Below are 24,874 nucleotides of genomic sequence, written 5' to 3'. Positions count from 1 at the left end.
CTGCAAAAGGTTCCTTTTTATTTCAGTTTGTCTGGAAAGATGCCTTCAGCTGAGAGTCGTGTTATGTAAGGCCTTTAGAAGAGGCTTATTCAGTCCCCTTTGGATATACCTTTTATTAGATTTTCCATTTGTGTGCCTGACTTCTTCTTGCACTCCCTTTACATAGGCAGCATTCCTACAGAAGCTGTGATCAGATGGGTGCCCTGAGAGGCAATTAGCATGTGGGTGGGTGAGTGCACACCTCAGGAATGATCTTCTTGAAGGAATATGTTGTTCTGCAAGTGACATGCCTTAGTGTTCAACCATGGCATATGTAAGTTGTTAATCAGCTGTTCCAGATCCTCATTCCTCCAGGAAGGACTGGGGAAAAAAAATCATCCTTTTCTGACTTGTGTGTAAAACAAAATCAGGAGCTGCTGCTCCAAGGGTTCATTGAGCCCTTGCAGCAATTTTAGGTGGAGTATGGATGGAAGGATATGAATTAAAATGAGTGCTGTCGCCTTGACTTAGGCTGCCATGGAGCCCGTCGGTGCTACTGCTGTAGGTCTTTTTGGTAGCAATGTCCCTGTGAGAGAAGCTTGTGCAAAGATGAAGACCATGAAGGGAGGTTTCCCCCCTAAATTTTAGTCAGACTTCCGTGCAGCTCCAAGTATTTTTGTATACTGGGCAGAAGAGGTTAAAACTCAAGATGGCTCTGCAACAGCTGAATAAAAAAGGAAGACATGGGTGTTTTTTAAAGATCTAAGTTATCTTGTGACCGGCAAAACTGCTAAAACCTGGTTTCTTGCAGATTTTTCCTACATCCACTCTGCACAGAGCAAATGTTCCCCAGCTGCCTTACACGTCCTTTCTCTCTTGGCCCATCGGCACGTGGCCACCTCCCACGGGTGCCTCACTAGCCCCGGGGTGCCTGTGCCGTGCAGGAGGGATGTGGGCTTGAGTTAAAACTGCGCCTTCCGTAGTGGGGCACTCATTTGGATTTCTTTCTTTTAATGCACCTTGGATTTTTCTCTAAAGCTGATTTTAAAAAAAAAAAAAGCTGAGAGATTTATCACTGTCAGTTTGATTGCAATGGCTCATCAGGTTCTAGTGTACTAGGGAAGAGAGGGCAGGCAGTGTGGCTAATAAATCTCATTTCTCTAGGAAAACAAGCAGCAAATATTGTCCCCTCTCTTACGGTCAGCCAATGGTTTGTGCAAATATTGCTGCAGTTTTAAGGCCCTGTCCAATAATGAAAATGGAAGTTGCACTTGATAGTTTTGTCTGCAGCAGGAGCGAGAGATGGTTGCACTTGGGGAGCGCCGCGTGTGATCCACGTCTGCCTTCCTGTCTGCGTGCAGTGGTTAAAGTGGAGTAAGTCCTCAGAAGCTGTGTATTTGTCCAATATTCAGATGAAAAATAACGTTGGCTTAGCTGTTTAAAATGTCCAACTAAACTGAAATCTTGGAGCTGCAGGGACAAAATGAGTTCAACAGAAGCGGTTGGAATAGAACGGCTCCTTCCCTGGGCTCTGTCCAGGCTGCCTTCTGTCTCCTCCTTCCCTGTCTGCATTTTTAGTGGTCCCGGGTTGTTTCTCTGTGGCTGATGCCGGAGTCCCGGATGGTCTGTTCCAGCTCTTGGGGATGTGTGTGGCTGGTGACACGAGGCTGCTGTTCCCCGTGGATCCCTTCTGGGCTCTGCCCTCTCTGGAGGGGTGCTCCTCTTCCACCGCCCCTGAGCTGCAGCTGGCTTTACCACTTCATCCCAGAACCCTAAACTTCTAAGGCACCAATTAGTTTTCCTTTGGTTGGAAAGGTGGTATTGCCCATTTTACTAACGGGGCAAGTGACTGCTTCAGAAATCATACTTCAGGGACAGAACAAAAGAGCGACTCTATATCTTGTTAGTTGTAATTTCTGGGCAACAGGTCTCTTGTGTGGAATCTCTGCATCTTCTGCCCAAAGGGCTTTCTCAGCTAAAAGTTAGCTGAGGCTGAAATTTAAATTTGAAGTGTGTTTAGAGCTTTCCTCTAGAAACTGGGGTGGATGTTAGCAGAAATGCTGGAGCCATGCTGCGCACCCAGCTCCAAGCGATAGGAGTTAGAAGTTTGAGCTGGGTTTTAGGAGGGTTGCATTGGTTTTTTTCCTTTTTTTAAAGCCAGCATGTGAGTAGCTGATCGTTGCAACTAATTCTGTGAAGGATTCTGCAGACAAACATACCCTTTTTCAGCGTAAAGCACCCTGCAGTTGCAAGCAGCTCTTGCCTCTCCATTCTCTGGTCAAACCATGAAGTCCCCCAGCTGCCACAGCTCCTCTCCCAGCACCGTGGAACAAACCTCACCACTGCTGCCTGCTGCACCCGGCTGTCCGCACACCCGAAACCCTCCAAACCGTGCTTTGAGCGGCGATGCCAAATCTGCTGGGGCCGTGCAGTGCCGTGGTTTTTCAAGCCCCGCTCTTGCTGCTGGGGCAGGCTTGGCTTTGTGCAGGATCCCCGGCTGTCGCTGCATTTTTCTTCCCTCCTCTTTGTGCATCCATTTAAGTCTGGGCACTCCAGAACAAGGACCTTTGTCTCTGTTCTATAGCAGCCTGTAACGTCTACTGTAATGTCACAGCCCTGCAGCTGTCAAGGTGATAAAACAAGAACAGGAGCGCTGCTGAGCAATTCTTGGAGGGCACAATCGATGTTTATGGTGGTTCGGTTTGAAAGCAGTATGTAGTTATGAATGCCTTAAAGTCTCTCATTGCATGACATTACAGTAGACCTTCTGGGAGTAACACTTTTCATAATCTTCTGAATTAGTTATGGATGCCTTGATTGGTTTGCTGGGTGACTAATGTCTATTTGTCATGGTCACGAGAGAGCAATGCCCTTTCATTACATCCAACTGCAGTGTTTTCTCCCCCATGGCCAGCTGGGGCAACCAGAGGTGGAGGCTTGGTGGCCAGAGCACATTAAACTTCACTCGGCTGGACTTTGTGAAACTTGTCGTGAGGAAAATAGACAATTTAGCTAAGAAAAAAGGAATGTCCTCTCAAACAGAGAAAAGGTACTACTGGGTTTGTATTTCAAACGTTGCAGTTGTGACCTGATTTCCTTCCTCAAACTTCTGCGAAGTAAGGGTGGGGGAATTGCTTTTGCTTGTGCAACTTGATGCCACTTCCCTATTTTAAATGGTGAGCTTAATGAACGCAACCATGGGTTGGGGGAAGCAGCTGTTCTCCATGATATTTTTACCATAATCCATGAGCTGTTTCCTGCAACCAGTTGCCCTTTTTTGGCAGAGAAGCGATTGTAGGACAGTCAAATTAATTCATAAAACTACCACTTTTAGGAACAGTTTTCCCATGCCACTTATCTATCCTTTCTGGATTTAATAACAATTTTTTTCATCTCATCTGTCTCTCTTTTTTTCTGGTCTGGGATACATGAAAGCACTAAATGAATTCATTTGGTGAGGTCAGCTTACCACCTGTTGAAGGATCTGAATACTGAGTGTGCTTCTAGTCAGTGCCATCCAGCATAGTAATCCTCAAATTCACCTGTTTGGCTAACTTTTTATAAAATACAACTCTGAGTTTCAAAAGTCGTTACTGTGCCATGTTGCTCAACCAGAGTCGTAATGGATTATGAGAAGGATTTAATTTCTTGAAGTCGTACCGAGTTAATTTTAAGCTGTGTATCAGCACTTGAGATTTATTTTAAATCCTTAACTAATTAAAAGATTACATTTTAAAATAAATAAATAAATCCCCAAACCTGGGAGTATTACGGTAGCATGAAAACACACCCATTTGGCAGCAGAGTTACAAACCTCGTGGTGTTCTTGTGACAGAAGCGACTCTTTTAAAAGGAGTTGTGTTTAGAAAGATTGAAATTGGTGATTTTACGGGATGGTGGTGGTTTGTTTTTTTAATGCTCTACTGCAGGCTTCCTGGTCTTTTCCCTTTTGGCAAACCCTCTCCCAAATATTGTTTTTAAAGCTCTTCTGTGCACATCTGATCCCGCACGATGCCGGGAATAGGGATTCCCCGCCCCGGAGAGGGGAATGCTGCTGGCGGGAGGAAGCCTGCAGTGTAGCCTGCACGGATGGTATTTGCAAAACTGGCTTAGAGAGGTGGTAAAGTAACACATCCGAGTTAAAACCTGCTCATTTCTCACCCTGCGGGGTGGTGGAGGGGAAGGTGTGTTGGGTCGGGCCCCGGGGTGGTGACACGGGTTATTGTCCTCGACACCCCCTAATCCCCTTTGAAGGGTCACGCTTTCTAATAAAAGTGTTGGCTTTTTTAAAGTGGAGCAGTTGAAGCGCATGTAGAAGCGTTGCCGAGGAGAGCTCTTGCTCTTTGTTACGTGTTCAGGAAAGCACCGTGGTTTTCTCCGCCCTGCGAAGACAGTTCTGCGTCTCTGACCACAAGTCAGTAGCTTTTCTGAAAAGTGGTTGGACTTCTGCTAGCCGAGCTGCAGCTTCGAGCGGCACGGCAGCCGTTTGGCCAGTAAACCCTTCGGTCCCTTTATCACCCTTTTCTAGTCTCATTTTGCTGTTCTGACACTATTCTTTGTGGACCCTGGTGAGCAGCTGAGTTGGTCCTCGTGGTTTAACCCCGCCGGCAGCTAAAACAACCCCACAGCCGTTCACTCACTCCCCCCAGTGGGATGGAGGAGGAGAGACACAGGGGAAAAAAAGGTAAAGCTTGTGGGTTGAGATAAAGACAGCTTAATGTGACAGAAAAGGAAGAGAATAATAATAATAACGATTATAAAAGAGTATATAAAAGAAGTGATGCACAGCATACTTGCTCACCACCCACAGACCACCGATGCCCAGCTAGTTCCCAAGCCATGGTCCAGCCTGCGGCCAGCTTCCACCGGTTACATACTGAGCATGACGTCATACAGTGTGGAACATCCCTTGGCCAGTCTGGGTCAGCTGTCCTGGCCGTGTGTCCCCCCTGCCAGCCCCTCGTTGACAGGCAGGGTGCGAAGCTGAAAAGTCCTTGGCTTGGTGTAAACGTTGCTGAGCAGCAACCAAAACAGCAGTGTGTTATCAACGGTATTCTCATCCTAAGTCCACATCAAAGCACTATACCAGCTACCAGAAAGAAAATTAACTCTATCCTAGCCAAAAGCAGGACAGTCCTCATGCAGTAGTGCCGTGTCCGAGTGTAGAAGTTGGTGCCGCTGGGCTGTGCATCTCCCCTGGCATTGTCTTCCTCTGCCAGACCCTGGGGAGCTGTTGTGTTTGCAGGCAGCGTGACATCTCTTTCTCTTGTTTGTACTCAGTTTTGTAAATTTTTTTGAATAAATATGCTTGAGGTTGCTTGAAGTTATTGCATCTCCCACACTGCTTCTGACTAACATCTCATTTTCTCCATCCTTACTCTGTTCCCTTGCTAGAAATGCTTTTTGTATGTCAGTCTGCATCCAGGCAGGAAAAGGGTGCACTTCACAGATGATGCAGATAACCATCTATTCGCCTGTAACACAGTGCAAAGATATTTCTGTTCAATTTGGTTTAACTTCCCCTTTGTGCATCTGCAGATGGCTCTGCCCCCGCAAACATTTTGTCTTGTCCCAAACAGCCATCCCTGTGCGTCGATCTCAAGTTCCTCAGCTTGGTGACAAGGCTGAGCTTTGCTCTGGCTTGCTGCTTCACCTGCGGAGGGAAGGCAACTCGCTTCCCCCGTGGGAGATGGAAGCCCGTGGCTGCGCTGGTCCCTTCTGCTTTCAGGCATTGGGACCTCCCTCTCGCCTCTGGCTCACACGGAGCCTCCGTCGTCTTGTTTAGTGAGCTAATGGCAGTACAGGATAGCTGGTTTAAAAAATGAGCTCCGTTTTAGGCGATGAGAAGCAGGCGGTGGGGTTGCCTGGTCCCTGCGGTCAGCTGGCTGTCACAGGCAGTTGGCTGCTGCTGCTCGTGCTGTTCAGGTTCATCATGATCAAAACTGAAAGGTGAAGTTTGCGGTTTAATTTGTTCAAATTGAATTTTTTTTTCCCTCCCTCCAGTAATAAATTACTGTAAAAACTCTAAACTAAACTGACAAGCACTCGTGCAGCCTGCAAATAATTACCATAGGCTCCTCTTAGAGGATTACTCTGAGCCCTGCCTAGGAGCCAGAACAGGTAATCACTGACATCTTGCAGTATTAGTCGTATTTTTTTCTTTTGGTTTAGCTCTACATTTGTATTTGGCCTGTAATGTGACTTCTGAAATGTGTTCGTGCTCATATGCTCTGCGTGGTTCTTTTTTAATTACATAAATTAAAATGGATGGACTATACATGTCAGTTGGGTGTATTAATTTTTTAAATCCTATTTCACATTGTGGCATCCAAGAGGGATTACACAGACTTTAATTTTTGAATGTCTGATTATGCTTTTTCATCTACAACACTTTCACTTTTAATAATTTCAAGAGCATTTGACTCAGTGAGACAGTCTTTTCTTTGAGACCTAAATTTGGGCATTTAGGAAATAGCAGTTGTTTTGTTTCTGTAACTTAGTCTGTTTGGATCTATATCTTGTTTTGTTGCCAGTAGAGGTCTTCAGGTCAGTAGTCTTCAAAAGAGGGGACCCAGCATCGTTCTGCTCCTTTGTACGTAAGGCAGCGGGGAATAGGAGCAGCCTTCCGCGCAGAGGTGGGTAGGAGCTGTGTATTGAGGGGTGTAACCTCCGAGCTTGGGGAACGTTATCACCGAAATGGCTGGCATTTCACTTCTGCCATTCTTCTGCGTGTTTAAACACAAAGAAGATCCTGTCCCAGATCTTTCCCTCCTGCTTCTCTTCTCCCATCACTCAGGAAAAGGCCATCACGGCATTCCCTGGAAACAAAACCTGTTGGAGTTCTGGCTCTGGGAGTGCAAGAGTCTCCTGTTCACCCTGCCGTGCATCTTCAGTGTGTTAAATATTCCTTCCTGTGTGTGCAAGGCTTGACCAAGAGAGAGAACAATGATTAGCTACAGTGATTTTTATTTCCTTTCACGCAGAGGAAGCTGGGGTCTTAGGTGCATCAGCAGTTTGGGGGGGTCAGATGCTTCAGGATATTAAGAGGCTCCGTCAGCAAAATGGTTGGCAAAGTTGGTGTCTTTTCAACAACTGCATTGGCATCGCTAGATTTGTCTCGGTTCAAATGGGAACATCTCGTTTGCTTGTTTTTCTTGGAAAGTTTATCTGAGTAGTGAGCTTGACTTTGGCAGCGTGCTGGTGGCCCTGGTCCTCTGGCCGTGGAGAGGCAGGTACAGATCGGGGTGGGTGGCTGTGACAGTCTGTCTCGGCAGAATTTACTCCTGAAAACAGTATTTTACTGTGCACAACTGTGCCCTAAAAACTTTCCATCTAAGCGAAATACTTCTATCATGAAAACAGGCAGACTTGGTAAATTCAATGACCAGCAACACCCTTCAATTAAAATTTTAGTTCGGTTATATTTAGCTGTCGCTGGCCACTGTTGTGAAGCACAGACAAAACCAGAGCTTCGCTGGTCGGGTAGAGACCTCTTCCCGAAACACTGGGGACGGACAAAGGGGCGGTGTCGCAGCAAATGCTCAGATACGGACAGCAAAGCATCCCTGCGTCCGAGGGGGAGCACAGCCTCCCCGTGCTGAACCTCTGGACCCTTGTCTTCCACTGTCCGGAGTTCCCAGCCAGTTGGTGCTGGAGAAAAGACTTGTCGCTTTGTTTCCTCTACCGATACACAAGATGATTCAAATTTCATGAAATTGTGAATGCTGAAAGAGCTAATGGAGAATTAGGAAGCATCTTCCTCCACTCTGAGATGTGTTCTCTGCTGTCTGTGTATTACAGCTCTCTTTCTTGTGTCCCCCCTCCAGACAGGCAGAATTGACAAGTCCTACCCAACAGTGTGTGGCCACACAGGACCGGTGCTGGACATAGACTGGTGTCCTCATAATGACCAGGTCATCGCCAGTGGCTCTGAGGACTGCACCGTCATGGTAAGTGTATTTAATTTGTCTCGCGGGGTGGGGTTTGCTTCATGCCGCAAATGACACTTGTATTTCTGAAGACATCTCCTGTTCCGACGCCAAGGGCAGAGTCCTTGCTGATGTGAGATTGGCCATGGGCATTCTGCAGATTGCATTTTGTCTCAGCTTAAGAAACCTAGCTAAAAATTGGAACAAAAATAGCAGAGCAAGCTTTATTACCTGAGTAAAAGCGGAATTTGGTACTTTCTTCTTGTGTTATGTTGGAGAAGGTGCAGCCTCAGACTTCTGAGGAGAATCTCTCCAGCACTGAGATGGCACTTTGTGTAATGCACTTGGCCTGTGTCTTCTTGGCTTTGTCTTCAGTTGCTCTTCCCTTTTACCTTCCCTTGGGGATTTCTCTGATGTCTGGGAAGAGGAAAGAGAAAAAAGAGTGCCAGTCAGTGGTGAGGTGTTTTGACTTGTAGTGCTTTGCAGAAGACTGAGATGGTTCCTTACCTCGAATATCCTAATGGATGCACTGGTGTGTGTTGGGAAGAGATGAGAACTGGAGGGGAAGAAGGGTTTCAGAATTGCTTCAGCCCTTGATTGAAGGGTGACACTGTCATATTTTCCTATATCTACAGGTTGTGAGTAGATGTCAAAAGGGGTTGGGATTTTTTTAATAAATAAATAAAAAATAATCCAAATTCTGCACCTGCCAGCCTTGGTCCTGAGACCTATTTTACCTCTGTCAGAGCCCACTGAACAATAGACGACCTTGCTCCATGATGGATGTGGAATCCCGTGTATGCAAACACAGCAGAATAAGTGAAAGAAAATCCTTGTAAGATGAAATAATGCCAAATAACTTCAGTGATCTTTGGCCATATTTAGAAATGCTGTAGGCTGAATGTTATATTGAAATCTTATTATAGATCATGTCAGATAAATTCCTTTGCTTCTGTTCATCGTTAAAATGTTTGGGAGGGGATTCATCCCAAGAGGCTTATCCTGGGACAGCTCTTGCCTGTGATCTCTCAGTCTTGGAAGCTGAAGCATGTTAACGAAATGTACTATATTTAATATTAAACAAAACAACAAGCTTCTGCATTTGTAACGTTCACTACTGGGCTAGAACGAAGCTTTGAAGGATGCAGGAATGTTCCTCCAAAAACCAGGATCCAGAAGGGCTGCGAGTTGGAAGGAACAGTCTCTGAAACATGAGCATCAACAGAAGCAGGCGAAGCTAAGGTCCATAGCTGCCTTCATGGAGGCAAAATAAGTCTCTAATCCAAGTGCAATGACAAGTATGTTGTGAGGCTCCAGAGGGATTGAATTATGCAGAAAAACCAACAGTGTTCGCTTACAAGTTGTCCAAAGTTGTCCAAATGCTCCTAATGTAGACACAAACTGTCTGCAAGAATCTGAGCCTACAACTGCGCAAACAGGCTCCGTGGGGCGTGGGTTCACAGTAGGTTGTCTGCTCGGTGTGTGCAGATAAGCAACAACCGCAGGAGCAGGGGATGAGCTTCCCCTCCGTCCCCGGAGGCAACACACGTGGGGACAGGCACCGCGGTGTAGCTGGCTGTAAGTTTGCACACTTGTGTTCGTGCGTGGTACCTGTTGGTGTGACCGTGTCTTGTGTGCAAGGCAGCAAGCAGCTGGGAAGGTGCAATAAGTGAGTTCTTGCTGCTCTTGAAGGAACAAGCATGTGCAGCTCGTGGTTTGGAAGACGTTAGGTGCGTGTTAGCTGGAGGTTGAAAATGCGGTGAAGCCAAGTGCCGAGAGTAGTGATGAAGACAGCAAAGAGGACTGAAGACTTAAGTTGAATCTCCTGTTAAGTATCGCATAAATTCTGATGGGAAATGACGTATCCCAAATCATTTGGGACAGTTGTTAACTGGGCTGGACAGAGCTAGAGTGTGTAAAGAGCAACCCGGGCCTGGACTGTTTGGAAACAAATTGGATGAGCTAATGAGCCTTCCCATTTTTAATTGCTTTTCTGTCCTGGCATGGGTAACTTAGCATCCTGTTTTCTTTGCTTTTCTTCGGTAAAGGTTTTGGAGTCCTGCTTCCTGAACAGCCTGTCACTGAATAAACTCACTTTACTTTAAAGGATATGTGGTTGTTCGTCAGCTCTGAACTCTCCGTTAGCCAATGTGAAATGAGAAGTAGTGATGTGGTGGAGGAAATCATGTGGCTTTCTGCAGAAGTGCCAGCTGCTTTTTAAAAAATACCTTATGGTTTTAAAGACCATCTGAGCATTGGCACTCGAGGATTTAGGATCTTGCCCTCTGCCACAAAAGATCTCATCGACATCCAGTAGATCCTTGTTGAGGCTTTGAGATGCTGTCTAACCAACATCTCTGGGGTGAGAGGGCTGATTACCTGTAGCCATAACTTTTTGAACTGTCTGCAGTCTTTGTGTTGCACAAGAAAAGTTAATTTGGCCCTTTCAAAAGCCAGAGGCATTTTCATGTAAATAAGAACTCATATTGGTAGAAGGTGGAAATACCCTGTGAGCTGCTTCTAAACCTTGAGCAGGTTTGAGTTCCTTAGACTAGGGGTTGAAATAAAGGACTGGGAAAGAGGACATCTTTTTCTGATACTGCTGGGCTTTGTGGCTTGGACAGCTTTAGAGGTTTAACTGTTGGTAGCTGCATTGTTTGTCTGATAAAGTCACTTGATAGGTGTGATCTGACAGTTTCAGGTGATACACTTATTCCTTCTGCTGTCACGTCTGATGCATTCAGAAATTATTTGGAGGTAGAGAAGAAAAAGATGGTTGGTGCCCTTCCCAGTTGGAGTGCGAAGCCAACAGATTCCTTCTGAGCTGGCAGATACAACTCTCTTGAAGTGGTTGGACATAAAATGAAATACTTGTAGTCTGCGAGTGTTTAAGTATTTCCTCTTCACGCCTTGTTCTTAGTGCTCCAGAATGTCCATTTCATATGTCCAACGTAACACCAGAGCCCTAATCAGACAGGCGATGCGATGTGGGTACTGGCAGTAGCCTCTCTGCCCCATTTGCTGGTTTCTTGCCGAATTTCTCTCTTCTCTCTTCTTTTGGAGAAGAAGAGGGGGACGGGGAGTCCCCATCTCCTCCGCTCCGAGTTGCTCTCAGAAAGACTTCCTTTAAAAACACTGTGGCATGCGGATACCTTCTGTGGCCTCTTCTGGAGCTCTTTTTTGAAGAACGATTTTCTTGTGCCAACAAATAAGGAATTACTTTAAATATTTATGCTTGATATTTTGCTGAATGGCTGTAATGTACTGCAGGTTTTTTAATTCGGCTGGAAAATATTTGATTGTATAAAGGCTTGGAGATGGTATCAGATGGCCTTTCTCAGATATGGAAAATGTGCTTCATCAGAAGGTGAATACTAATGAGTTTGCATGTAATGGCCAGAGTAGAGTTCATTTGATTGAGCAAATTGTTTTAAAAACTAAACTGGAGCCCTTGCAATGACCTGGGACCCCAACCTGATTGCAGACGGTTAAGGTGTGGTACCGGGACAGGATGAACCAGGACTGGCCGCCTCTGGAGAAGGTCTTGCAGCTATGAAAAATGGATGTGCCAAGTGCCTTTTCCTGCAGCGATACGAGAGCAGGGACGTAGATAAACCCCAGGGCTCAAACTCATTTGTTTCCTCACCTAATGTGGATGTAGGAATTGATGATGTTTCTAGAAATTGACTTAACAGTCTTCTCTGCAGGTTGGTGTAGAGCCAGAAGAGACACTATTTGATTCTCTTTAAAGGGTATAAAAATAAGTGCTGAAAAAGTTTGCTTTATTTTCCTTCTCACATGCTGTTTGTGCAAAACCTTTCCCCCTCCTGCTCTTCCTCTGAGACCCAAACCTCTGCACACCACCAGGGCGTGACTTCACTTCCTCTATCGCAAACAGATCAGACATGTTAACTTTAAAAAAAAAAAAACCCACAAAACCAAAATAAACCGAACAACCCAAAAACCCCCACAAGTCGGAGAGTCAACAAACTGTTACTGATGTCCAGCTATCTTGCAATATTTTAAGGTTTCCTTTGTGTACTCATCCTGAGTCCTCACCTTCAGCAGGCTGGCTCCTGCATCCAAAGCGAAAGTTCCTTAATTTTCCCCGTGAATCTAATTTCATCCCACGCTGCAGCCAGGCACCCCACCCTGTGCGGGAATGAGTGGGCCAGCTCGCTTGGGAGCGTACCCCGACCTTTCGCACTCCTAGCTTTTTTTTTTTTTTTTTTGCAATACCAAGCAGGATTATTAGGTCAATAGTTTCTGTAATCTGCAGAGGATTACACTGGTCTGCAGCTGCTGTAAACTATAGGGGCTTTCCCTTAAAGAAAAAAAAATTAGAAAATCTGTCCTCCAGAGGCTTTTAAAAAAACCTTTTCATTGGTATTTTGCCTCTAATACCTCCTGTTCCTCTCCCACCCCCTGTACTCGCTGGCTCCCGTTTAAACTTGGTCCTGGAGTTTTCTGGCACACGAGTTACTTCTCTGTGAAGCTGCGCTTGCACAGGAGGATCCCGGCACCGTTGCGGAAGTGGGGGGGTCTAGGGGACGCGGTCCCTTCGCCCCGGCTGCCCCTGGGCTGGGAGGAAGGCTGGCTGCAGCTGCGGGTGTAGAAGCTGCTCTGACCCTGCTGCCGTCCCTGCCTGCCTTGTCCGCAGGTCCAGAAGCTCATGGCGCTCCTGGGTCATCTTGTGAATAAATTCAGTTTTCAAAGCTTCCGCCACAGACAGGGTGAGGCTGTGAGTTGGGGCAGGCCGTTGTGCTGCACCGTTTCTCTCAGGGGAGGAAATGGCTGTGTTCATCAAGGCTCGCCGTTTTGAAGGGCTCCTCAGGGCTCTGGAATAACCAGATGCCTGGCTCCCTGCTTAATCCTCGGTGTAGCATCGACTTGCGTGGGTCAGTCTTGGCTGTCGTGGACTTGTCACCTAGTGGAGAAGTGGTTCTGGGGTGTTTTGTGTTTCGCATCCCCACGTCAGCTGTGTCCCAGGCGGAGCTGTCAGACCTGAGCTGCTCGTGTTGAGCATCCTCCACCCCACACCGGTGTCACCCAGTGCTCTGCTGGGCACCTCCCATCCCTGTCCCGCACTGCCTCTTCTGCTGGGGTCTCCCAGCGATGATCGTCTCTTTCCAGCTTTCTTACTGGTTTAGGTAATACCCGTTCCCTGCAGCGTTGCATCGGTGCTTACGACTGTGAGGGCTTTGGAGGCGGTTCGTCTGAGAGACCTGCACACAGTTACGGCGTTTAGGTGCAGGTACTGGTTTTAGCAGACTGATGTTAAAGTTCCCCCTGTCAGCAGACGTATTCTAAATTGTTGCTGCTGTCAGGTTGTTATTCCCTGACTGGCAAGAAGAAGGCTGCTTCTGTAAAAACCGACGGCTTCGTAACCCAGTTTTATCGTGTATTGGGCAGGTGAAATGATTTGTGGCAGTTCGCAAGGCGTGCTGTGGCTGCAGTCGCTAGCAAAGCTGGTGTTGAATTGGAAGCGAGCGGGACAGCATCCTGCTTCTCTAGGCTGAACAGCTCCGGTTTGCAACCCAGTTTATAAAACATGATTGCTGGTAAAAGCCTCAGTTTACATCATCTTGTTGCTAGCACTGTTCCATCAGGCAGGAAGAGAAAGAGGGATTTTCAACCCTTGCAGAGAAATTCTCTGCTGAGGTTGTGTGCCTGTCGCAGGTCGTTCCTCCTGGAATGCCGAGGGTGCGGGGAGGGACGGCGCCGAGAGATGCATCGGTGAAAACTGAAATCATTTTAGGGTTGTTTAGAGGTGAGCTGGTACACGCTGAGAGTTGTTGCATCTCGGTGGGTTTTATTTAAGCAGCAGCCATCCCTGCGAGAAGGGAGAAACCGGGATTAGCGCAAAAATCCACATCGCCCTCATGCATGTCTGTCTGCCTCCCTTCCGAAATCCGCTCAGCTTGCATCTGCTGGCTCTGACAGCTTCTTGGGCATCCTGGGCAGGGGCTGGCCAGCCCTGTTCTCTACCGCCAGGAAAAGCAAACAATAGAAAGCGAAGCAAATGTGCTCTAATGCTGCCACCTATCTATAGGTAGCTATAATTGCTCACTGATGGGTGCTCTGTTTAATTGTTTAATACACTAGATGTAGGTAAAATTCAGTTGGAAGATGATTATCCAGTGCTGAATTGCAGGAATAGTTTTGGTAGGGCTGATCCCACCTTGGGGCATGGGGTGATGAGTTTTGTCTCTCCCATCCCTGGTCCCTGCCAGTTGCAGAAGCCGCCTCCCTCCGTGCATAAACCTGCTCTGACTCCACAGCTGGAATTCCGGTGCTCTGCGATCCTTGGGGGGCTGTTGTTCCTCCTGGTGGCACTTTCCGGAAGGTACTTGCGACTGAAGGGTTGTGTTACCGAGCAGGCAGTTTGCTCCATTCGAAGGTAGTTTCTGCAATGCTAGCTTGGGCCGCTTGAACCTTTGCCAGACCAAACTGCTCTTCCCCAGTTAAATGGTGTCTGAAAGGAGACTCTGAACATAATGCGAAATCTGATTGCCAGTATTTCTAAAGAAATAAAAAGCAGGCACAGTATAGCTGCAATATTGTCCCTCCGAGGGACAAGCATAATTTGAGAAGACAGCAGCTTGTTCAGATGGAATTTGAGGGGCAAGGCGAAGTTTTTTGAATCCTTCACAGGCAGCATCTGACACAAATGGATCTCTAGACGCAGTGATAACGGGGCGTTTGCAGTGGTAGTAGCCGGTGGTTATGTGCTGGCAAGGATGTTACGCACAGATCAGCTGAAGGTTCATGGGTGGCTGGGAACGATTCCCTCCCCAATTCTCTCTTCCTGTTTATATCGAGAAGTGACAACTCGGGCTTCTGCTGCGGCATGGCACAGGATGCAGGAAGCAAACGAGTACCACGCTCTTCAGAGGGGCTGGCCCTTGGCTAACTGTCTTTCCTTTCCTCTTTCCAGGTGTGGCAGATTCCCGAGAACGGACTCACCCTGTCCCTGACAGAGCCGGTGGTAGTGTTAGAAGGCCATTCCAAGAGAGTCGGCATCGTGGCTTGGCATCCGACGGCACGCAACGTGCTGCTCAGCGCAGGTACGGTGCGTCGGTGCTGCGGGGTCAACAAGTGTCTCTCCCTCATGTTTTGTTTGCACACCAGGTGTTTTGGAGAAGAGCCTGTTGACTCTTTTTCTGTTATCTTCAGTCTACAGGGACAAGAACCAGGAAATTCTCTGGAGGCATGAATTACAGTGTTAAAATTGTTCCAGACTTTACTTGATCTGCAGATTTCATCCACTGATAACTATTTACTTCTGCACTCTCCTCATCTCTGTTTTCATATACTTTTATAAAAGGCCCAACTGTTTCTCCTTTGCACTGATCCCTGCGAGATATCGCAGGGTCTGACTGCTCCTCCCACGTGCTTTCAGCATTTTCAAAATTGTCTCCTCGACTGGTACAGTCTATGCAATGAGATCCTTTTGACCACTGAAAAACAGTCACATCATTATGGAAATGAAATGGATAGGTCATTACCGATTAGCACAGTCTGAGACTTTGATAGCATGACCTTTAGGTTGGAGCCCAATAAAAGAAGTAAATCCTTTCAGCAGGACTGCTGGATGAGCTGTGTGTTTTCTGGGATATAAATGCCTTTGGAGGTACCGGTTTCGTTTTGATCTGGTTTCCCCAAAAACGTTTGGACTTGCAGACCTTGTGGCAGTTAATGTAGTGAAACTGAGTGTGAGAGCGTACAAAAGGAGAAGGTGATTTTTACGGACTCTGTACTCACAAGCAGCAAGATGTGTGTGTGCAGGCAGTCTGGCCAGGATTACTCCTAAGAAACACAGAGGAGAAGGGATGCGGCCAGGTCACTGCAGTCTCCAGGGTTCCTCCTGGTGACCACAAACTGATTTCGGATGTCTTCCACGCCCTTTGGGAGTTCAGAGCGATTGTTATCTTTTGCCTTGTTACATGTTTTCACCCCTCCAGAGCCTTAGGAGAAATTGCTCAGTCACGTGTCGTGCTTTCCCTCCCTTACCTGCTCTTTATTTTGCTGTCACCTTATCTTTGTCTTCTTGCTGTCTGGTCCTTGAACAAAACCACCCACCTGATGGCTGTAGTCCTTGTGAAAGTGCTGACCTCAGCTTTTGCTGCCTGCCATTCTTTTTTCCCTTTGTTCTGCCGTTTCTCCTATTGTCGCTTGTCTGTTTTCCGTCCGTGCCACTTTTACTCTTTCTGCCGCAGATCTCTTGACCCGAGAAGGGAACGACTGGCTGCCAGCCAGTATTCTCATGTATGGAGCTGTAAGAACATCGCCTCTTTGCCCTTGGCATCTCTTGCTCTCTAGTCCTGCGGTTGAGCCAAGACCCAAGAGCTCCTGCACAAAGCTGCTGCAGTAGCGGTGGCCAGGGCACACTTCCACATGCCCCCCAGCCCGTAGGCAAGCACCTTGGCTGGGGTGGTGGCCAGATACTCCCAAATAAACTGCCTTTGTTTGAGATGGCTACGGCACCTCTCAGAAGGTGCTCGATGATTTCAGGGGGAGAATTTGGTGCCTCCTCTGGCTGCTTGGTCCTTGCTCTGAGCCTGTATCTGAGCGAGGATGTGCAGTGTGGGGCTCTGCCTACGTGATGGTGCATAGAGCGTGTTTCAGAGTCAGCATCTGAAGCTTTGGAGCTGCAGCAGGTTTTATTCCTTGTTCCGTGATGCTGTTTTTCTTTTTTTTCCTGTATACACCAGTGTTGGGACTTTAGCTGTTATTTTCTCTTTTAGGTTGTGATAATGCAATCATCATCTGGAATGTGGGAACAGGTGAAGCCCTCATAAACTTGGATGACATGCATGTGGATATGATTTACAATGTGAGCTGGAATCGCAATGGCAGCCTAATCTGTACAGCTTCCAAAGACAAAAAAGTTCGAGTTATTGACCCCAGGAAACAAGAAATCGTTGCTGTAAGTTTGCACAATAATTAAAGAAGCAATGGGTTTCATTCCAGCAGAGAGTTAGCAAGACCATATAGAGAAAGAACCTTTTTGCTTAGTGCATACCATGTTTAGATGTGTTTTTCAAAGTGGGGAAAAAATTAAGAAGGGATAGCAGTAGTTGAAGGATTTGTGTGGGTTTATTGGGATTAGTGTTTGAACTAGGATTTTAGGGCTCAGTTTTAAAACCTGCATGAGTGTAATTCCACGTCTAATCCTTTTGTATAATTACAGTTCCAAAGTTGTGTATGAAAAGTGGAGATTTAGCAGCCTGCATATGTGTCGTAGCTTGCACACAAGTCTTCCTTCAACCTTGCAAGAGTCTGATAGGCAAAGCTGAAATGAGCCAGGAATGACCACTTCTTTTGTAGTTTAGTAATTTGTTTCTTCCCTCAAGCGTTGGGCAAAGATAGTTGGATGTTGCTCCGTGTAGTCAGCATCCTGTGTGGAGGAGCAGTGAGTCCTGCCAGAGATTCCGTGCAGCCAGAAGAGAAGCCACCACCAGGTGGGATTCCTGTTCCTTGCTAGGGGCTGATCTGTAAATCTCTTTCAGGAGAAAGAGAAAACCCACGAGGGAGCCCGGCCCATGCGAGCCATTTTCCTCGCTGATGGAAACATCTTCACAACTGGCTTCAGCCGCATGAGCGAACGGCAGCTTGCCCTTTGGAATCCAGTAGGTTCCTGTCCTATTCTTACCTGGCTGTTGTAACATCCCTTGAGGTCCTAGCCCAGACCTGCGGTCACTCACTAAATTCATGGTTCATACACTCGAGTATATTCCCTCTTCCAGCTGCTGCCTGCTCCTATGCTGGCTTCCTGTGCTGGAAGGTATTACCGTTATTTAGGGTTGATGTTCACTCAGTAAAGGAATTAGTTCTCTTGTATCCATCCCCGCCTTACCAAGAGCAGCGATGAAGCATGTTTAAAGTGTCTGAGAAGATGTACACAGCGAGCAGAGTGGCTGTGTGAAGGTCGCTTCATTCTGTACGTTATATATGCAGAACAAGACAGCGACAATCCCACCACACCAGCACAAGACACTTGCTGACGTGACTATGTCACATCTTTCCCTTGACTTTGTGAATTTTCTTGAGTCCTGCTTTTATTGCATTTTGTGATTAAAATGTCCTTGGAGAATGAGTAAGCTCGTGAACATTTATAGCGTTTGCTATTGTAACACACGGATCCTTCAGGGTGGTGAAGACACCGCTGCAAAGAACTGTTAATAATTTAGATCCTACATTAACGTGAGCTTTTCCATTCTTCATTAACATCACTGGCACTTTTTTTATTTCCAGAAAAACATGGAGGAGCCCATAGCCCTTCATGAGATGGACACCAGCAATGGGGTCCTGCTGCCGTTCTACGATCCAGATACCAACATTATTTACTTGTGTGGCAAGGTAAGAGAAGCTTTGGAATGACTAGGCTTGTGTAGAGGGAGACTCCTGTTGAATGAACAATGCCTGTAGAAGGTTCCCCAAGTGTCTCAGCTGAGAAAGGTAGAACCAAAAGTGAGCACGGCAGCAGTGGTCAGGACTGCGGACAAGTCAGGCTGCTCTGAAATCGGTTTGATCCTCACTCTGCAGGACCATACAGACAGCCTGTGAAGTCTCCCCTGCCAAGGTCTGGTATGCAGTTGGATGTTTCTTTGAGATGGATTTATTTAGGTAAAGCTGCTCTTTGTGCCACACGTCAGATACTGTCAAAACATCTCTTCTTGGTGTTACCCAAATGATTGTACGTTGGCGTGGGAGGAAGGTACGTTTTAGATGTTGTCCTCCTTGTGCTTGAAGATGATGGAGCATGTAGCAGCACTCGCTGTAATTTTGCAGGGTTAAATAATGGAAAGCTGGAATCGTGCTTCTTTCTAAAAGCAATTTGTAGGCATTAAGTGCTCTGAAGTGCCCACTTCTGATGCCGCAGCTTTGGGCTTCCTACAACAGGAGCCAAAGACAAGATGAACAAATAATTACACAGGAGGATCCATACAAGTACGCTCAAGAATCCCATCTGTGTAAACAGCTAATGAGAAATACTTGGTCTACATCTGCTACCTCCTCTGCTCTTTCAGGGATGCTAGTGTAGTAGAATTGCCTGGAATCAAAGAGAAACTGCCTTAGAGCCTTGCTGCCTGGCTGTGGCAGAAGGTTTACCTTTTTCACGAGAGGAGGTGTGGAAGTTGACACCCCCAGTCCTGAAGAGCGAGCTCAGGTCACCGTACCACGGTATTTTGAAGAACAGCGCTTATCGCTGAGAGACTGTTCAGCTGATGTACTTGGGTTACAGTAGGGATCCGCTTTACGGTGGTTCTGCGGATGCCGTGTGGATAGCGAAACACAGCGCTGTGCTGTCTGATGGCGACTGCCGTGAGCAGCCCCAGACGTATTCCACTGGCAAGCAATGCAAGTTTTAGCTTGGGGAAAAAAAAAAAAAAGCTACAAACTGCACATTACTCTGTGGCCACCGGTGTTCCTGGAAGGAAAGGTTATCGGGTGAGACCGGGGGCTGCCTGCCCCAGCACGGGGAGCGCTGGCCCCTCCAGCCTCCGGAGTGGTCCTCCTTTCGCTTCTTGCAGGGTGACAGCAGCATTCGCTACTTTGAGATCACGGACGAATCCCCCTACGTTCACTACCTCAACACCTTCAGCAGCAAAGAGCCGCAGAGGGGCATGGGGTTCATGCCAAAGAGGGGCCTTGATGTGAACAAGTGTGAGATTGCCAGGTAAGGAGAGGGGCTCTCGGCATGGGTAGCGTTGTCATAGCAAGCCACCCCCTCGCAAGTTCAGCCCTTCAAAAATTAATTCCCCACAGCTGGGAAAACCTCTCTGCCACACTATATATAGTTTCTGCAGTGTTTGTTGGGAATGAAGCGATAGTTGTGCTGGGCATAACATGACAGAACCTCAAAATATGCTGGAGCTTGGGCTGAGTCCGTTACAAATGAACAAGTGAGCTCTAGCAGAATACATTCTCTGCAGAAAAATTAGCATCAGGACGGTTACAGCCTACGCTGTCAACATCTCTGATAAAATTTGGTGCCTAAGTCTGATATCAGTCTCCAGCTTGTACACAGCAAGCAGGTTGGAAGCTGGTTTGGGGAATTTAGAGAGTAATTAAAGCAGCAATGCAGCGACCAGAGGAATTGCCAGGGAAAACGTGGCAAAGGAGGAAGGCATCTCAGGAAAGCGGGTTTGTGTCACTGCAGCGGCTCCTGACACACCGCTGGCAGGGAACGTGCTGGGTGTTGCCCCTTTGATGCTCCTTTGATTATTAACGAAAGCAGGAGCCCCTGGAGGGGAGCAGAGCCTGCGCTTGCCTGAAGCAGAGGAACACTTCAGCAGCAGGGCTGCAGGGGTGAGCGGGGCGTGGAGACGCGGGTGAGCGGCGAGCAGAAGGCTGGCTAGCGCGTACCTGTAAATCATCACTGCGGTGCTTGTCCCCGCGGTCCGAGCAGTGGCCAAACTGTGACCCTCTGAAGTCACCCGGTACCTGAGCGGGGGCTCTGCACGCACCCAGGTGGCTTCCTCCAGCCCTTACAGAACCCTGCACGTCCTAACGTGGCCGGGCTGTGACTCCTTGGGGTTGCTCGGTTTCCATCGCCTGTGTGTCCCTGTACGCTGCTGCGTGTGAGCAGCAGAACCGAGCCCTCCTTTGCACGGCGTGTTGGCTGTCCTCATGTCTAAGTCCCACCTTTTCTTTCTCTTTGAAAGGTTCTTCAAGCTTCACGAGAGGAAATGTGAGCCCATCATCATGACAGTTCCTCGAAAGGTGAGCACTACCTCCTGGTTAGGTGGTTTGATGCCAGCTCGTGCCTTCCAGCCCCAAACCACTTGACCGATTCATTCCTTCTGGCTTGCAGTCGGACCTCTTCCAGGACGACCTGTACCCTGATACAGCTGGCCCAGAAGCAGCTCTGGAAGCCGAGGAGTGGTTTGAGGGGAAGAATGCCGATCCCCTCCTCATCTCCTTGAAGCATGGGTACATTCCAGGCAAGAACAGGGATCTCAAGGTGGTCAAGAAGAACATACTGGACAACAAACCTGCCGCAAACAAGAAAAGTGATCTCATAAATGCTCCAAAGAAAGCAGCTGACGCCTCAAACACTGTGAGTAAAATTCACAAGCTTTTGGGGGTGGTGGCCTGGGACGTGATTACCATTATCTCCAGAAGCAGTTATGATACAGCTCAAGCGTGTATGATTTGAGTACCCCGGGACTGGGTGCCGGTGGGTGACCTGGAGTTGAGGTGGTACGTGAGCTGTGGTGTTCCTGCGAGGTTTCTGTGGCTGTGGAAGATTGCTGGGAATTGTGACACAAAGGAAAGCTTGGCTGCTTGGTCCAGCCGCCCACCTGCCTGGGAGAGCTTCTCCGCACCTTTTTAGTGTAACACCCAGCACAGACAGCGGCACAAACGAACCTCAGACCTTGCAGGTCCAGAAGGAGGTCGTACAAGTTCACAACCGAACGCCAGGCACGCGGTACATACTCAGCCCGTGTGCCTTGCACACCCTGGCACGCTTATGGCTTGCGAGAATCCCGTTCGGAGGAGCCCCTTGCCTTCCGCCTGCGGCACGCAGCCCGCCAGCTCTCCTAACGAATACATGTCTTGTCTTGTCTTCCAGCAAAACGACGCCAAATTGGATGAGATTTTGAAAGAGCTGAAATCTATAAAAGACACAATCACCAACCAAGACGAGCGCATTTCCAAGCTGGAGCAGCAGATGGCAAAGATCGCGGACTGAGCGGAGCGAGCGGTGCTGGCCCCGCCGCCAGCCCAGGCACATTCCAGTTCCCCAGTTCGGCAAGCAGCAGCGTGCAGCATTCCAGTACGAGCTTTCCTGTTCTCCTAAATTCACGTCAACAAGAGCCGATGATTTAAAAGCCAAGCTTTTTAGTGAAAGAAATTTTTTTTTTCCTGATGTTTTAATGAATTTATGTGACTGTGTCAAGTCAAAAAGAATAAGTGCTACTTTTACAGTCTTCTTTTTTTTTTTCCTTCCAGATGTTATGAATTCTTGAAAACAAATCCATTCTGACTTTCAATGTTGTGCCCAAATATCTTTTTCTAGATTTAGGGACCAATGCCACATTGTTCTTAACCATTTTTTAAAGTTGCCAAAAAAAAAAAAAAAAGTTGCTTTTTATTTTTCTTATTTGCCACTTTGCAGTATTTGTGTTTTAAAGGGACAGCACCGCGTGTGTGTGCGTGTGTGTGTGCGCGTGGTGGGTGTTTATACTGTTCAGAGAACAAAACTGAAGCTATTTTGTATAAATCTTTGATTTCGAACAATCGGATCGGTTTCCTTTGCAGCGTGGCCGAGTCTGCTGCCGAGACCCCTCAGAGCGCGTCCAAGCTGCCTTTCCTGCCTCCCTAACCTGTCCCCACCACCGTTGTCCGACAGTTTAAAGAAAAAAAACGTAGTTCTGAATGAGGTGATTCGTGCCACAAAATGCCTCTTCCCCTTTTTACGCCCCGAAGAACTTCTAAACTACCACCACGTTGCCCTTTCAGAACAGCCCCATGGTTCGGGTTCCTCTAGCCGTGTCCAAACGGACGTTGTTTTACTTGGCGCTTGGGTTTGGTTTTTGTCGTTTTTTTTAATTTGAGGCAGAAGTTACTTTCGTGCAGGAAATAATGTTTTTACGTTTACCCATGGAGTGCAGAGTTTAAGGTGTGCCGTGGAGACGCGAGCCGTGGGACGGCCGCACCCCGTTCCAGCTGCACGCGGTGCTGCACATCCTTGGTTCTGCACCACCGTGCTCTTCGGCTCAGTGACTTTTAAGAACCTTTAGAAATCTGCGAGCTTGCGATTCTCTGGCCCCTCACGTTAGTGCTGATGTTAGAAAGTTAGACTCTGCTTCCGAAGCAGCTTTAGCAGTAGGTAGGTGACTTTATCATGCCGGTTCTCCGGAAACAAAATGCCTCTGTTTATTTTTATTTTTTTTTAATATAATTTTTGTTTTCCTCTCTCCATCCTTCCTGCCTCACCCCCCACCACGCTGCAAACCTCTGCAGGAAATTACTTGTTCCTGGCTCAAAGATGAGCGACCTCCGTCCCCAGACCCCCTGCACTCCCAGCCTTCGGACTGGAGGGGACTGGGGAGGGGGGGTTCGGTCCCAGTTTGGAGAACTGGTTTCTCACGTGCTCCTTTGAGGCCCTGGGGGAGGAGACCCCGTAAGCGGGCCAGGCTCACGAGCTCCTCCCGGGATTTCTTCTTGGGTGCCTCAGCTCAGCAACCCTCTGTTCAGGTGGGGTGTCCCCTGCGAGGGGGGGCTGCCTGCGCAGGACCCGTGTCACCCCGGCAAGCAGCGCCGGGCTGGATTGGTGCTGCCCGTCCCTGCAGTGCCAGGGAGATGTCAGCAACCCAAAGGCGGGCAAAGACCACGAGCTGTCGGCCGACGAGCTGCAATCCCCGTCCCAGCCGGGGTCGATCCCTGCAGCAGCTCACCGCACCCCCGTGTGCGTGCACGTTTGTGCGCTCGGGACCCGCCGCACCAGAGCAGCCTCCCCCCGCCTGGGGCATCCCCGGCGGCTGCCGCTCAGCCAGGGGGCATGTCCCTTCCTCCAGGCTGAAGCAATGATTTTTTTTTTTTTTTTTGTTAGGTTAGCTAGAAACCCTCAAAGTCTCCATTTTTTTCCAGTGTTTGCATGTTCAGAACTTACAGATCAAGGATTCTCTGTTCTGGAGGGATGTCTGCGTGTGTGAAGGTGACACCACGCTGTCGGGACAGCCAGGCGACGTAGCTGGAGAGGCACGAGAACGGGACGCGAAGGGACAGAGGATGTGTTATAATTGCATAGCATGAAAGCTTCATAAAAGTGGGTTTTTTCTTTGTTTTCAGTGGCGAGCACCGCGGGAGGGACGCGCGTCCCCTGTCCTGCATCTGTGCCCACTGATGCTGGATTCACGGTCCAGACGCTCCGGGTTATTTGAATGTTTGGTGACGTTTTTGTATCGCAGTAAATGGCTGAGATGATGTGTATTATTTTTTTTTTCATGGGGTTTGGTTGGGGTTGTTTTTTGGTTTTTTTTTTGGGAAAACAAAACCAAACGTAATGCTCCCCCAAACGGTGATGTCTGTGTTGATTTGTACGTGTGACTTCAGGGCTGTGTGCTTGGGGACCTTTGGTTTTTTTCTAATTGGAGGGAAGTAAGTTTTCTGAGACGCTGGATTGAAATGCCCAGAGATCGGTGTGTGGTAGACGGTCCGAGGAGGGCGGAGGAAAGGTTTTTAGTTTATAGCCTGTATTTTATTTAAATGAACTGATGCCTAGCCAGGCTCAACCGGAGTCAGTGCCTGAAGCTTTTTGTAGCGGTGATATCCCAGAAGAGAACCAGCGAAGTCCTGAAAGATGCGCTCTTATAGAGCGGCCATAGTATCTGTCCAAATATTTGCTTCCATTTTCAAAAGATAAAAAGTCATTGATTATAAACTTCCTCTGGTTTGCTTTTTCTTTTCGACTCTCTGCATCCTGCACCCAGCACTGCACGCGCGCTTTAGGTGTTATCACAACCAGGTTACCGAACGGTGGCATTGCCCTTACCCACAGCGCCGGAAACGCGAGCGTGCGGGGTGGTGGCTGTCCTCTGGGGCTCCTCCGCTCTGTCCCGGGGGAGCCGGGGTCCATCCGCGGCGTCGCGCCTGGGCTCGCCGGTGATTTCCCTGCGAGTGAACCCAAGCGCTTGGCTGGACGCAGGACTTGATGGCGCAGATGTGCTGGGGGGTCTCGGGGAGCTGCGACCGGGGCGACGGTGCGCTGGGGGCTGCCCTGCAGCTGTGGGGGGGGCGGGTTTCGATCTGCTCTTCCCCTGCTGAAATCTGCTTCCAGGGTGCGGGAAACCCTGCAACGGCAAAGAGAGCCCAGGCTGGAAATGGCATCGCTGGGTCCCCGTCCAGGTTTGAGAGCCTTCCCCCAGCGCAGCCTCCCCGGGGCCGCGGCGTTTCACCCTGCGTTTCACAACCGCCTGCAGCTGCCTCGGGCGCAGCCTGACCGCGGCACCACC

At 48.3% G+C, this 24,874-nt stretch overlaps 1 protein-coding gene across 2 annotated transcripts in view; it reads left to right on the top strand.

Annotated features, from left to right (window-relative positions):
* CORO1C (coronin 1C) overlaps positions 1 to 24,303 on the top strand; it is a 54,073-nt gene extending 29,770 nt beyond the window's left edge. For both annotated transcript variants that reach the window (XM_054844809.1, XM_054844810.1), the window contains exons 3-11: positions 7,806 to 7,928; positions 14,845 to 14,974; positions 16,655 to 16,836; positions 17,420 to 17,539; positions 18,165 to 18,269; positions 19,445 to 19,590; positions 20,579 to 20,636; positions 20,728 to 20,973; positions 21,490 to 24,303. In XM_054844809.1, the coding sequence (XP_054700784.1) occupies positions 7,806 to 7,928; positions 14,845 to 14,974; positions 16,655 to 16,836; positions 17,420 to 17,539; positions 18,165 to 18,269; positions 19,445 to 19,590; positions 20,579 to 20,636; positions 20,728 to 20,973; positions 21,490 to 21,609 (1,230 nt within the window). In that variant the 3' untranslated portion in view covers positions 21,610 to 24,303. The remainder of the gene's footprint in view (positions 1 to 7,805; positions 7,929 to 14,844; positions 14,975 to 16,654; positions 16,837 to 17,419; positions 17,540 to 18,164; positions 18,270 to 19,444; positions 19,591 to 20,578; positions 20,637 to 20,727; positions 20,974 to 21,489) is intronic.
* Positions 24,304 to 24,874: the final 571 nt, after the last annotated feature.

This window comes from Grus americana, chromosome 16, assembly GCF_028858705.1.
Source record: "Grus americana isolate bGruAme1 chromosome 16, bGruAme1.mat, whole genome shotgun sequence".
Classification (NCBI taxonomy): Eukaryota; Metazoa; Chordata; class Aves; order Gruiformes; family Gruidae; genus Grus; species Grus americana.
Note: the sequence above shows the minus strand (reverse complement) of the source record. Positions and strands in the feature narration are given on the sequence as shown.